Source organism: Octopus bimaculoides, chromosome 18 (assembly GCF_001194135.2).
Source record: "Octopus bimaculoides isolate UCB-OBI-ISO-001 chromosome 18, ASM119413v2, whole genome shotgun sequence".
Lineage (NCBI taxonomy): Eukaryota > Metazoa > Mollusca > Cephalopoda > Octopoda > Octopodidae > Octopus > Octopus bimaculoides.
The window spans coordinates 16,978,848-16,993,517 of NC_068998.1; the positions used below are offsets into that span (position 1 = coordinate 16,978,848).

The window sequence follows — 14,670 nt, forward strand, 5'->3', positions numbered from 1 at the left end:
CTGCAGGGAATAAAAGTTGAAGGGGGAGAGGATAAACTACCTGCATCAACTTGTTATAAAAGCAGGTAGTAATTTTACCTTGTATTTATTCTTAGTGCAAGTTTTGAAGAGTGCAGTTCGATTTTAACAGTTATTTTTTCAAAGCTCTAATGGAAATGACAAAGGAGCATATGTGGCATATTTTTCTTTATAAGTTCATTAAAGGCAACAACACAATGGGAAGTGCGAGGAATATTAATGCAGTATATGAGGATCAGACAAGTGTAAGCCAGTGTCAATGGTGGTTCCAGAAATTTTGAGCCGGAAACTACAGCCTAGATGAGCCTCGTCCTGGAAGATCTGTAGAGCTCAACAAGGATGTCCTGCAAACCTTGGTGGAACAAAATCCCATCATAACTGTTGAGGAACTAGCAGAGAAGATTGGATTTGATCATTCAACCATTCATTGATACCTGCGTGCCTTCAGAAAAGTCAGCAAATTGGGTCAATGGGTTCCTCACAAACTTTCCATGTGCAGAGAGTGAATGTGCGCTCTTCTTTGCTGTCACATCTCACAAATGAACTTTTTTTGGACCGAATATTGACTGGTGATGAGAAATGAGTTCTCTATGAAAATGTCAAGCATGTCAAACAAAGGAGTAACATTGGCATTCCAGGCTAAAGAAGGTTTTCACCCATGTAAGGTGTTGTTATCTGTTTGGTGGGTTATGAAGGGTTTAGTCCATTTTGAACTTTTAAAGCTAAACCAAATGGTAAGAAAGGAGATCTACTCCAAGCAGCTTGAGCAGCTCAAGTCAGTGATTGAAGAAAAATGATCATTTTAGGTATCAATTACGATAAAGCTTGGCCACATACAGTAAGGATGACAGTTTGAATGGGAAACAATGCCCCACCCACCATATTTGCAGGATATTACTCCATCTGATCATCATTTATTCTGCAGTCTTCAAAATCATTTGGACAGAAAAAATATGAATTTTGTAGATGAGGTCAGAACAGTACTGGAGGAGTATTTTTCGTCACGGGCAAGTGAATTCTGGAAGAGGGGCCTTGCAAGTCTACCAGATAGATGGAGGAGCATTGTAGAAAATGGAGGAGAGTATATTTTAGATTGAAAAATAAATTTATCTTAATTTTGAAAAAAAAAAAAAGTATTAAAAAACCACACTATTTATGGGATAACCCAATATATATATATACTCACACACACACACGATGTACTATCATTCCAGCATTTGCTTTAACCATCAATGAATTATTTGAGGAAAAGTAAACCTTCATGAAATGGATACACACATTGCTGTGGATAAGAAGTTTGTTTTATAACCACATGATTCAAGCTGGATTACACTGTGTAGCACCATGGACAGGCACCTATTATTGTCTCAAGCTGACCAATGCCTTTCAAGTGAAACTGTAAGAAGTCCATTGTGTGTGTGTGCTGTGTAAGACCAATGTCATCTCCTATGTACCCATGTCTTTGTTTACAATGCATTTCCCTCAGTCCTTTCAGCACACATACAAAGAACTAGGGGGAATAGTACTTTTCTTAGAAAAGAGTGTGGGCTGGTATCAACTGCATTTGGATGGTGCTTTTTACGTGCCACTGGTATGAGGAGCCAGTCAGGCGGCAATGTCAACGACCTCGGCATGGTTGGTGCCTACTGCATGCCACCAGCACGAGAGCCAGTCAGGTGGCACTGGCAACGGCCACAAATAATCCATGGATGAAATTTATAAATATTTTAATGCATTGTGATGCATTAAAACATTTATAAATCCCAGCCATGGATTATTATCATTATTATATTTGTCTTATATTATATTGGCATAACCCCCCAAAAAACTGCTGTTGCCAGTTGGTATCATTAGGCTGCAGCCGGCATGATAATATATGCATATTCAAAAATGTCTCCTGCAAACGAATTTAAAGGATACATACACACACACATACATATATATTTCTATATATATATCATATATGATTTCTTTTGATACAGTAAAGGATGTAAACATTGGCAAAACAACAGTGCTCCTTAAATGAAGTCATCTGAGTTAGACACCCCCTCATCAATCTCATTATCAGAAATATAATCAGTGGTCTTGTAGAATTTTGTATCCAGTGATGTTATGGTTAATAAATTGCAAAATAAACCAACAAATCCAACATGTTATTGGTATTTGTTTCAGCAATTTAGAGGGACAAAAAGCAAAGTAGATTCTGATAATATCAGAACATTGAAGAGCAGAGGGGTAAAGTCAGTGTAACTGCCCACTGTTATTTTAAGCATTACCAGTGTCCTCTCAATAATAACAATGACATTTTTTAAACTTTTTTTTTTTTAATTCAAAACATTAAACTAGAACATGGTAAATTATGATGTTAAAGTGTTAGGTTCAAAACACGAAGAGAGAAAAGAAAGATAAGAACATTTAGATTTAATGAAATTAGGACAGAAAATATGAAGCCAATAGAATGGAAAGGAAAACAAACTAAGATTTCAATTACTTATGCAGTCTAAAATAAATCCTTTTATTCATTGATACCTACTAATATTTAAAATTACTGAGACTAATAAATACTTGTGAAAGCAGAGCATTCAAATTTCCACTTAAAAGTCTATACTATACAAAAACAGAAGACAAAGAAATTTAAATGAGAGACATTTAGAAAATAATTGAAAAAATGTAAGTCAACGCTATTTGGAAATATACAAGTAAACACTAATTGTTTACAAATTATACAAGCACAAGAAGAAACATGTTGCAAACATTTAATTAGAACAGAGTTTATCGTTAATTTGTCTAATTTGTATTCTACCATATTATGAAACCTATGGTAAATACAGCATAGTTTTTAAATTGAATCTTAACTATATTGAGTTAATAAAAACATAGAACCCATGTCCTCAAAAGTTGAACAGTGGAAAGGTTCACCATATTTTTTATAAATTAAAAAGGAGTTAAGTCAATTAACTAAACACACAATGTATTTTTTTGGTTAAAAAGCAAATAAAAAACAGAAGAGGGGAAGAGGGACTCAGAAACCTGAAGCCCCATCTACAAAATATTTCCAAGAAAATTGAGAGAGGTTCAACGAAATAACACAGAATAATGCAATGTGAAAATGGATACTAATTATATCATTTAAGATAGAAGCATTCTGAGAAGTCACTGAACCATATTTTTTTGATTTTTTTAAAAAACTTGTTCGCGATTTGATTGCAGCCATGCTGAGACACCACCTTGAAAGGCTTTTAGTCGAACAAATTGACCCCAGGATTTATGTTTTTTAAGCAGAGTACTTATTCTATTAGTCTTTTTTGCTGAACTGCTAAGTTACAGGGCTGTAAACACACCAGTTGTCAAGTGATGGTGGGGGGACTAACAGACACACACACGACAGGCTTTCAGTTTCTGTCTACTAAATCCACTCACAAGGCTTTGGTCGGCCCAAGGCTGTAGTAGAAGACACTTGTCCAAGTTACCACATAGTGGTTGAGAAGCAAACTTCTTACCACACACCAGTGCCTAATTGTTTATAAATTATACAAGCAAAATAATGTACGAGATTATTTTAAAAAATGATGAATACACTTCCATAAAATATGGAAATTGTTGGACTTTGGAAATCATGATGCTTAAAAAAAAAAACAATCCACTATGAAAATCACAAACCAAGAACAGTTTTTCTTTTTTATTTGTTAGTAGCTGTTGAGGTGCCGAAAATCTCTAGCTTCATTATCTGGATTAAAAGGGATAAAAGTAAAATACAACAACAGAGGCTGGTGAAAAAAAGAAAGTCAAAAGCAAGATTAATGTTTTGTAAATAAATACAGGGAAGTGGGTGGATTAATGTCAAATTAATACCTATTAAAAAGGCTTTCATTTGAAGAACAATGAAATATTTGTAATGTCAGTTTAATAATAATAGATTTTCTAAGATTTATTAATCTTGACAAAAATAGGTCACAAAATATGGAACTTAGTCAAGATTTTGAAGAGGTCACACTTTATGTATCTATGTATTAGGATCTTTTTACATTCTGAGAGAGAGAGCAGGGTGGGTGACAAAATGACTTTCAAAAAATGTGTTGTTACATAGTTTAGAGGGAGCTGAATGATGTTACAGGAATGGAAGTTAGCCAATTAAGCTAAGAGACTGAAAATACAAAATAGAGATTTTCTTTGCAAGAGCCTCCATTCAGATGTAAGCATTTTTCACAATCTCAAAAAGGAAAATGACACTTTGGCAGGTTCTGAATATAATTGGTACAGTTTTGTGGTCAGAATCGTAAACAATCCAACAACCTATGAATTATATAGCTTAAATTGAAAAATTTTATGATACTGAGATAGATGGTCACTTTTTTTTTATCACTTATTCAGGAGGTAAGGGCAGGGCTCATGTATCATTTGAGAGCCTCTGAGACTGGGAAAGAATGGGGAAGGTATCCTCAAACCAGAGACCCATATTTGAGTGTTTGCAACCAAGTGGACTCCACAAAAGATACGAAGGACCAAGTGGTGGTGATAAACTGGATAACAGATTAAGTCTATCACCAAGTAGGCCATGATGAGATTTGAACTCAAAATACAAAGAGCCAGGGCAAAATACTACAAAGCATCTCAACCAATGCTTTAAAAATCCTACCAGCCCATTGTCCTAGAGTGGCACTTTATTGACCCAAAATGATGAAAGTCAAAGCAGACCTTGGTAGATTTGAACTCAGAATGGAAAGAACTGGAATAAATACTGAAAAGCATTTCATATAATGGTTTAACAACTCTACTAATTTACTGCCTGATACTTTGGATTAGGTTAAATCATGTTCTTTGATTATTGAGAGTTGATATAGTTCTCTAATGCAAGCCAAAAAATTAGCAGTCAGCTTCCAGTAAATGATTTAATGCAGAGTGGCCGTTGCAAAAGCACTTAGCACTCAATGGTCCAGTCCACCAAGGCAAAAGCAGATATTATGTAACAATACAACTCCTATTGCCAGCAGCTGGGACACTGGATAATTAAGTCTTTCAGTATCCTGCAATGCCGAGCTGAAGTTCTCTTACAAACACAGGCCATAAAAGAGATGCTTACTCAGCAGAATTGTTTAAACAATTCTATTATTAACAAGCCAAGTAGACAGAATATGAACAAATTTAGAAGTGAGCAAAATGATTAAAGTTAAATTTGGAACTAAATTGTGATAAAAACACTGGAGCCAATATTCTTTATTGTTCACCTTAATTCTAAAATAAACAATCCAAACCACAAACTTGACAGATTTTTCTTTTTGATATTGCTTTCCAGGGAAAGAGGGCAGATCAAATCCTTAGCCAATAGGAGATTCAAATGAAGACAATACAGTTATTATTTTCAAAGTGAGAAAAAAGAATCAGGAGTTTCATAATTATGTAATTTTATAAAGGAAAGCTGGTACATTGTCTGGTAAAAGATTTTTGATGAAAACAAATAATAGTAGAAAAAGAGATAAGTAGCTATATGTCAATGAGAATCACAGTATAACTGGTGTGTTCAGAGGAGCAGAAATTGTTATAACAGAAGCAAAAATAGGAACCAACACAACAGTAAGAATTTAAAGAAGATTCATAAGTTTAAAAAGATAAAACAATTGAGAATTGTTGAAACAAAAAGTGAAGACTAGTTCAATTTCCTATAGGTAACTAACATTTGGACCATGACATCAGCGAATCCTACATGGATTAAATAAGAGTGTAAAATATTGTTATGGGTTGAAGAAAAGTTAAGGAAGCTAATGTTATTGGAAAGGGTAACTGATAAATGCGAGGACATTTTAGGCAACTTTTATATGACTTCAAATATGTTGTGTACTTGTACTTTTCCTTTGTATGAGATACTGGCACACAAAAATTATTGTTGGAAAAACAAATATGCAATTCTCACAACCTGTTTCCTTAAACTGTTAGAATTTAAAAAAAAATTTGATTATGAAGAGAAAAACACAAAACATCAATAACAAGTTGCCATTACACCAGATTCATGAGAATTCTATATTACTGAATAATATTACTGCTTCATTAATTTTATGTCTACTTTCTTCACAGTGGCATCAGCGGTCTATGGTCAAATGCCTGTTCTGATATCAACTCTTACATATTTTCAAGTAATGTAATTTATTCCTTCAATTCATGTTAATTGCCAAACCTTTTGTTGATATAAGACATAATCATTGTCACCATGAGCTGAACAATTCCATGTAATGACATGCTGATGACAAATACAAATTGCAGGCTTCCATACATTTTTCCATGTACCAAATTTTGTTCACATGTCATTGGTCAACTTGAAGCTATAGTAGAAGACAAGGAGTGAGCAGTAGGCCTGAACCTGAAACCATCTGGTTACAAAGCAAACATCTTAAGCACAGTCATGACTGTACCTACCATTGTTGTTTTACCTATTCTGCACAGAATAATTTGATCAATGTAATTATACAAAAACATAAGATATTATAAATCCAGTTTAGATTGAAAAAGAATACATGATAATTATATACTAAACTGATCTGATATTTGCTTAGCTGATTACATTATGCATATATATCCAAGGATGTAAACAATGGTAAAGATATAAAGAAAAGAATTAGTACCAAAATCAGCCTTAGTAAGTATACATTGGACTGGGTGATCTGTAGTATGTCTGGTTGTGGTGGCACCTGCCTCATAACAATTTGCACAGAGATCATAATCATAGCAGACAAGACATTTGTATCTTTTCCCACGAAAGTTGCCCTTCAAACAGGAATCACAGCTCACACCTACAAGTATAAGAAAAATAGAATAGAAATACAAAACGAAGAGCAAATTTGTAGTATTCATAACAAAATACAAAGTAAATTGAAGATAGGCTTTTTTTATTAAAAATTTAATAATTTTCTTTTTTTTCTTGAGCTCTATACATGCTTCTAAAGAAATGAGAGATACATAGAAGTCATAAGTAAACTTGTTATCAATAATGTAATTCATAATTTATAGAATTATAAAAATATAATTGGGAATATCATCATAAATGACTTATTGTGATTGAGATGGTAACCTCACATTTTGCAATATGTTTATATTGTAACAAGGAAAAAGTTTTTGCTATTAGATTTCTCATTGGTCAGGAGGAAATTAAGAGAATATATATCTCAGGAATTTTGTGCATGTTAATCTATAGAAATGGTCTTTGGAAATATATCTGTACTAACAACAATAATGGTGGTTTCAAATTTTGGTATAGCACCAGTAATTTTAGGAAGAAGGGGTAAGTCGATCATATCAATCTCATTGCCCAGTTGGTACTTTATAGACCCCAAAAGGATGGAAGGGGAAGTTGAATCTGGTGGCACTTGAGATAAATAATTCTAATTTTGACATGAGGCCAATAAATGTAAAGGGGGAGAGGATAAGTTCATCACATAAAACTCAATACTTTCAACAGTACCTTATTTTAGTGACCCTGAAAGGATGAAAGGCAAAGTTGACTTTGGTGGAATTTGAGTTGAGAATACAGAGTGAAAGAAATGCCACTAAGCTATGTTGAATTCAGTTGAATTCTAAGTTATTTCTCTTAACTATTCCAATATGTAATGATTACTAAGTTCATTCAATTTATATTTGTTTTTCCAGGCTAACATGTACTGGATGAAGACTTAAATCGAGGCAGCATTTTATGGTTGGATGCCTGCCCTGTCACCAACCCTAACTTGTTTTTCAAGCAAAGGATTTATTATTTCGCCAGTCTTTGAAAGAACAGAGTTACAAGACATACTATTTACAGGGAATACAAACATTTTCCTTAAACAGTCTATATATATATATATATATATATATATATATATGTATATATATATATCATCATCATTTAACGTCCACTTTCCATGCTAGTATGGGTTAGACGATTTGACTGAGGACTCGCAAACCAGATGGCTGCACCAGGCCTATATATGTAACCCATGCCAACATAGGAAGCAGATATTAACTGATGATGATGATGACATTATACACTTATTTCACTTAGTAAGCATTGGGTATCCTAAGGCTAAAGTAGAAAGTATTTGCCCAAGGTGCTACATAGGACTTGAGATGCATGGTTATGTATAGAAATTTGTACCCACAGAGTCATGCATGCATTTAACTGATATCCAAACTAGAGGAATGTTGGTCAGGGTCACCTTTTCTAGTGTTATTTTGCCAGCTCTTCAAACAAGATTTTAACAAGACCTTACTGTTTCAATGTACAATATTCTAATAATTGAAAAGACGGTAAATTTCATATAAATGTTTTAAAGAAGAAAGTTGTAACTAATGGACTGCCATCATTGCTTTTAAGTCTGCTTTTTCTATGCAGGCATTGTTTAGATACTTATTGAGCAGCATTTTGCAGCCAGCTGTCCCAATCTGCTACCAACCCTTGTTTCTTGAGCAAAATATTTTTATTTCACTGGCCTTTAGATGAAACTGCAAAGCTTTGGCACATATTGCTGACAAAGGATGTCAATGTGCCACACTCACACACACAGGCTATCTACGATTTCATATTCATTCACAAGTTATTGGTTGGTCCAGGGATATAGTAGAAAACACTTGACCAAGATATCACACAGTGGGACTATTCAAACCCAATTCAAAACCATGTAGCTGTGACGTACTATATATATATATATATATATATATATATATATATATATATATATACATACACACATATATAGTACGAGCCACTTGCCATAGGTACCATACATAGATGGAGATGTATAATATAATTTATTAAATTACGACTTAAGGAAAACAGGTTATTAATGTCAAATATAAATGCAGTTTAAACAAGGAACGTCTTGCCAACACAATAATTTGTCATATGAAATTTTGCAGTAAGTTAACACATCTATTTTATCATGTATGAAGAAGCTATAAAGCCTGCAATATAGATTGGCACTCAGCCAGAAACTCTCTTCATTCTAAAGCAATCGACTCTTAAGTAGATATATTTCAGAATAAATCTCTTATAATTCAGCATGTTTCACAAAAACAATTATCAATATCTTTTAATGACAAAATAAAAATAAAATTAACCAATTCATTGTTTTTGAAATTTAAGCAAATTATTGCTTTCCTCAGAGATTCTGCAGAAAAATAAGCTTAGTAACATATGGAGGGTAGTTTGTCAAGAACACTACTAAATATTTTATTAACATTAATGTTTAACTGAATTCAGCAGATCTATGACTAAAAGCATACCAACTATGACTAACCTGTCTTTTATTAACAGCATATCCTACTTTTTAAAAACTATTACACTATTAATTCTTAATGCTTCAAGTACTATGCTTTTATGACAAGAAAACGACAAAAATTGAAAGCTTGGATAAGCTCAAAGGATTATTTATGTTTGAACAACATTATTGCATGTCAGCAATGAAAATACCTAGTCATTAGTATTTTTTCAATCATGCTTTTAAATCTGCCAATATTTTATGAATATTGATAATTTAGGCATTATAAGATTATGATAGCTAGTGTGATGAGGGGGGAATTTAGCTGTTATTTCTAGCAAGTAACCATGTAAAAGCTCTCTCTTTGTTTAATACTTATTGGCTTTAATTCTATAATTGATTATTAAAAGATAATTGTTCCTAATTTCTTCAAAAAGTTCACAAATCTATAGTATATTATTCAACTTCAATCACTGGGAAATAACATTGTATTAAATTGATAATAATTGTGTATATTTAGGGACTGGCTTGCTTTTTCTGCTCATGCATCAATGAGTAATGGTTTTATGGAAAAAATTTATGATATACCCAATAGCCATCCATTTTCCATATCCTGTTTTTGAAATTTCCAATGATTGGCTTTCTAAAGTTCAGGGTACCATGGAACTTTGATGGAAAAATTGGTTCACATTATCAAATTCCATAAGCCAAACTTTCAAGAATGCATCATTTATGTAACACAGAGAATTGCCTGCATACATTTCCCAGTACAAATACCCATGCTCCAGAGCAGAAGCATTAATGCCTCTTCTCCTGATGAAGAGGATTGGTTTGCAAGAGCCTTGTGCCTATGCCACGTAAAAAGCACCCAGTACACACAGTAAAGTAGTTGGCATGAGGAAGGGCATCCAGCTGCCGAAACCAAACCCTGAATTTTAGAAAGCAAATCAGACTAGAACCTGACACAGCTCTGGTTGAACTGTCCAACCCATACCAGCATGGAAAACAGGTGTCAAAGGATGATGATGACGTACACACACATTTTTTTTTATCGATAACTGGCAGAAGTTACAAGGTGACTCAAAGGCAGAGAGTCGCATGCATTGCCAACACTCTCAAAACTCTAGGCCCTGTAGCTAGCCTCCAATGTCTGCCAATTACAAATAAAAAAACATACTCACATCCGAGTTTTATATTTTTCTGTTTGCATTACCAAACCTATGTATATGTCTACATATGTAATATATATATATGTGTGTGTGTGTGTGTGTGTAAATGTTTTCGTAACTAGATTCAATTATTTTTTAATATCTGATAAAATTAAGGTCAATAAGTACTGGACAAAGAGAGTACTTTTTCATGCTTGCATGAACCAGACAAGACTACAGTGGGACAGGATTTTTCTACAGTTGAGTGCCTTTCCTGATACCAACCCTCATCTATTTCCAAAGAAAGTAATAGTCACCAGCCCAGACATGGTTACCTAGAGAACCGGACACAGTGACACTGTTGGAATGTGTATTTTGTTTATAAAGATTGCAGAACATGCCAAGAATTTTTTTGTGGTAAACTGCAAGCAATTAACACTACCAGCATAATTTGATGCTTTTGTTTACAATCAACCAATACACATGAAGATAAGGGGAAATAAGAATTCACTGACATAAACATATATATCCCATCCCATACATACATGTGTGTGTGCATATATATATAGTTAAAAAAAACACAAAAAACAATAACAAAAAAACAACAAAGTGAGGACGTGATACGGATAGTGTTATTGGACGCTCGGGAAAGGAAGGAGAGAGAGTATGACGTTTCGGGCGGAGCCCTTTGTCGGAAAGACAGAAAGTTCGGAGAATGGAAAAACGGAGGAAGAGGAAAATGGCACCGATGCCCACGAGGTTACATTGTGAAAGGACTGGAAGAGGAGGTGGTGGGGGAAAAGTTCTTTCTAAGACAGGAGAGTGAAAAGGGAGGTGAATATCTGTGCGTGCGCGAGAGTCTGCGAGTGTGTGTGTGTGATAACAGAACGTGTGGATGAGCTTTTTCACTCTGTTAACTAATTTCAATGACAACATATTGCCCAACTTGTGACTATAATATAGAAAACCAGTAGAAAGCACCGACACAGTGGGACTGAAACCATAAACATGTAGTGCCAAAGCAAACTTCTTAACCATACAGCTATACCTGCACCTGTGTGTAATCTCTCTCTCTCTCTCTCTATTTATTATATATATATATATATATATATATATAAATAAATATAGATAGATATTATACACACAAAGTACAATATGGCAGTGAAGGAACATACTGAAACCACCCCCCCAAAAACACACAAAAGACATATACATGCTCACCACTCATCAGTTATTGACAAAAAAATCATCACAATTTCAATGCCTTATTGATAATAATGTTCGATTTGGTGGTATCAACAGCAAAACACTGCTGGGGTATAAATGAACAAACATGAAGTAAAGAATGAGACCTCTAAACCAAACAATGTGTATGTGTGTGTGTATATATATATATATATATATATATACACACTTTACTGCATGGTAGAAGCATATAGGGATGAATTTTCCAAAAACACCACCTATAGTGTTATCTAATATTCGTTCTGTCTTAATTTGTTTTGCAGGTTCTTTTGGTAAAAACTAGTTTGAAGCTTAAGAAACAAAGCAAAAATTTAGGCTGCAAGATCAGGTAGCGTTTTCACAAAACAGAAATATTTCAATACTTTCCACTGGATAATTTTAAAACACTGGGAGGCTTATTTAAAAAAAATTTTTTTAACTCTAGAAAATCTTAAATCTGGTCTTACACCTGTCTAATTTCAATTGTTCCTTTCATCCTGCAAAAATTCTATGTAGTAAACTTTACAGAATAGGAAACTCCAATTTTAATTCAGTGTGAAAGCTTTTAACTAACACTTAAAATAGATGCCATAAAATGCTAATGAACTGATTGTTGCATACGAAAATCTGATAATCCAGGTGAAGATCCCATTTCTTTAAACACTGTATTATTTAATCCTTGAAGGGCTATAGCAGACCCTCATAAAGGTAGTGACAGATTGAGGCTAAATTTGAAATTCTACAGGTTCATTTTAGAAAAAAATGTGGATGAGGGAGGGTTCCAGATGGATGTAGAGTATGGAATTAAGGACTAAGCATAATAATCTTTAGCAAGGTATTTTAAATAACATAAACAAGGAGTCACTACACAAAGTTATTCCTGAGGACAGACCTGCAAATTATAAACAAGCTAATACTGTTACTCTGGTTATATACAGAAGAAACACCAGCAACTTCACTCTTGCCTTCCAGTGAAGGCCAGCTGCTACAAACAATGAGGCAGTTCAACTATCTCTGCACAACATACGTGCTATAAGCAGCAAACTAGCTTTGCCACCACTATATGTAATAAATAGACAGATGTAAACACCTTGTCTCTCTCTATACAATACATATTTGTCAGTTTCATTTTTGTGTTGGGGTTTCATCAACAACTGAGTATCCTCTTGAACTGTCCAGGGAAATTGCTTACAGACTCACTATTATAAAGTGGGTAAGTAAACTGGATAAACCAATTAGCTTTTATAACACTTTCTTGGTACATTACTGGTGTGTTAACAGTGTTTTTGTTTTAATGCTATCCTGTGCTACAGGGCCTGTGTAAATATTTTAATCAATTCTATATGTAATAGGCATGTAAACACCTTGTTTTTAAAGAGAGTATCTTTGTGGACAAAATAAAAAGGATCAGACTTATTTCAATTTCTGTGTTGGGATTATACAGGTGGATGTAATGTACATATAGACAGTGTTTACACATGCCTATTACATAGCGTTGGCTAAAATCTATAGATAGACAATGTAGTACAGAGTAGCACTAACACTAGACATTATTAACAGTAGTAATTTATTAATGGCTCATGAGTCAGTGTTGACACGAGAAACTATTGAGTATATAACAGATGAAACCAATAATATATGAAAGCTTACAATCTTAAACCTTTTATTACTATGACAAAAATTAATGTTAGCCATCATAAATGAAGGATTCAAGTATAAAAAAAAAAAAAAAAATTCAATCCTATTCCCTCCTTAAAAGGGCTTACTATACACATGTACACAAGTATTGTTTACAATAACATATCTCACCCTACGATATACATATAAACACACACACACACACAATAATCATTTAACGTCCTCCTCAAATGCTGGCATGGGTTGGACAAATATATATATAGTGAGAGAGAGATATAGTGCACAATAGATTGTGGACAAAACAAATGTCAAGTACATCCTAATATCAACAATTTACATAAATTTAGTTTATTTACAGCACCAATTGTCCATCACAAACAAACTATTGCAGACATTTTTATAACCCCTAATCACAAATACGTCTTATACTCAACTGGTATCTATTACTAAGATTTATGGTTCATTCAATATATGCACACCTTAGATCCCTCTAAGTGTTCTTTCAGTAATGGCTGGTTATAGTGTCATACTGAGTTCTGACATAGAGCTTTTGTAAGATACTAACATCAGTTGTTACTACAAGCATCACAGTAACCAAAAAAAAAAAATGTGCAAAATATCAGTGAACATTACAGATTACTGAAAGTTAATTTCTAGAGCATATTTTTTTAGCTGTGTATTTCAATTATATTTTCAACTTGGTTTCCATAGCTGCAAACAGAGGTGGTGCAGAATAAAGATATTCATAAATAAATAGATCAGATTCATTAAATCACTAGTGAACAGTTGTTAAAAATAACTTCAAGTTGATGGGAATTGTCACTTTCATTTATTTTTTTTATTGATTAAAAAAAAAAAATTCTAAAATCATAACGAATTCAAGAAAATACAATTCACTGGTCTATTCAGACTTCAGAACAATGCTCCATTACATAATACCACATTGTACAGTTAATATGGCTTTTGAAGTTAGGAAAACTTGTCAAACTTATGTAAGCATAGGAAAATAACATGAAATGGAAAAAGCATTGTTGGCTAATTGCCTACAAGTTTTCAATATTGCACTTTTTTAAATTCAACTAAAATGACAAAGACATTTGTTGTGCTGTTTCTTGATGTCATCTGAAGGTAATTCCCTACAGAAAGAGAGAACTTTTTGAATTTAAAACAAAAAATATCACAAAGATAATTTGTATATTTCCAAAAATATATTCCTGTTATTACATCTTAAGTTTGAAATGTGAGGGCCGATTATAACCCTCCCATTTCAAACTTCTGGTAAAACACTTTCATTGAAGGACTCAAAATTGAAATTTTACTAATAATCAGATTTTAAAACCTAAAATTTATTGCAAACACAAAATGCTAAATATATTTTGGTATTATGTGTTCTATTTTCCTGTGAAATCTCCACATAAATC

At 33.3% G+C, this 14,670-nt stretch overlaps 1 protein-coding gene across 1 annotated transcript in view; it reads right to left on the reverse strand.

The window, feature by feature from the left end:
* The window catches only part of LOC106878736 (E3 ubiquitin-protein ligase KCMF1), a 57,527-nt gene that overhangs the window by 38,966 nt on the left and 3,891 nt on the right, over positions 1-14,670 (reverse strand). Inside the window, exon 2 of the mRNA XM_052974540.1 lies at positions 6,633-6,800. Coding sequence (XP_052830500.1) covers positions 6,633-6,800 — 168 coding nt within the window. The remainder of the gene's footprint in view (positions 1-6,632; positions 6,801-14,670) is intronic.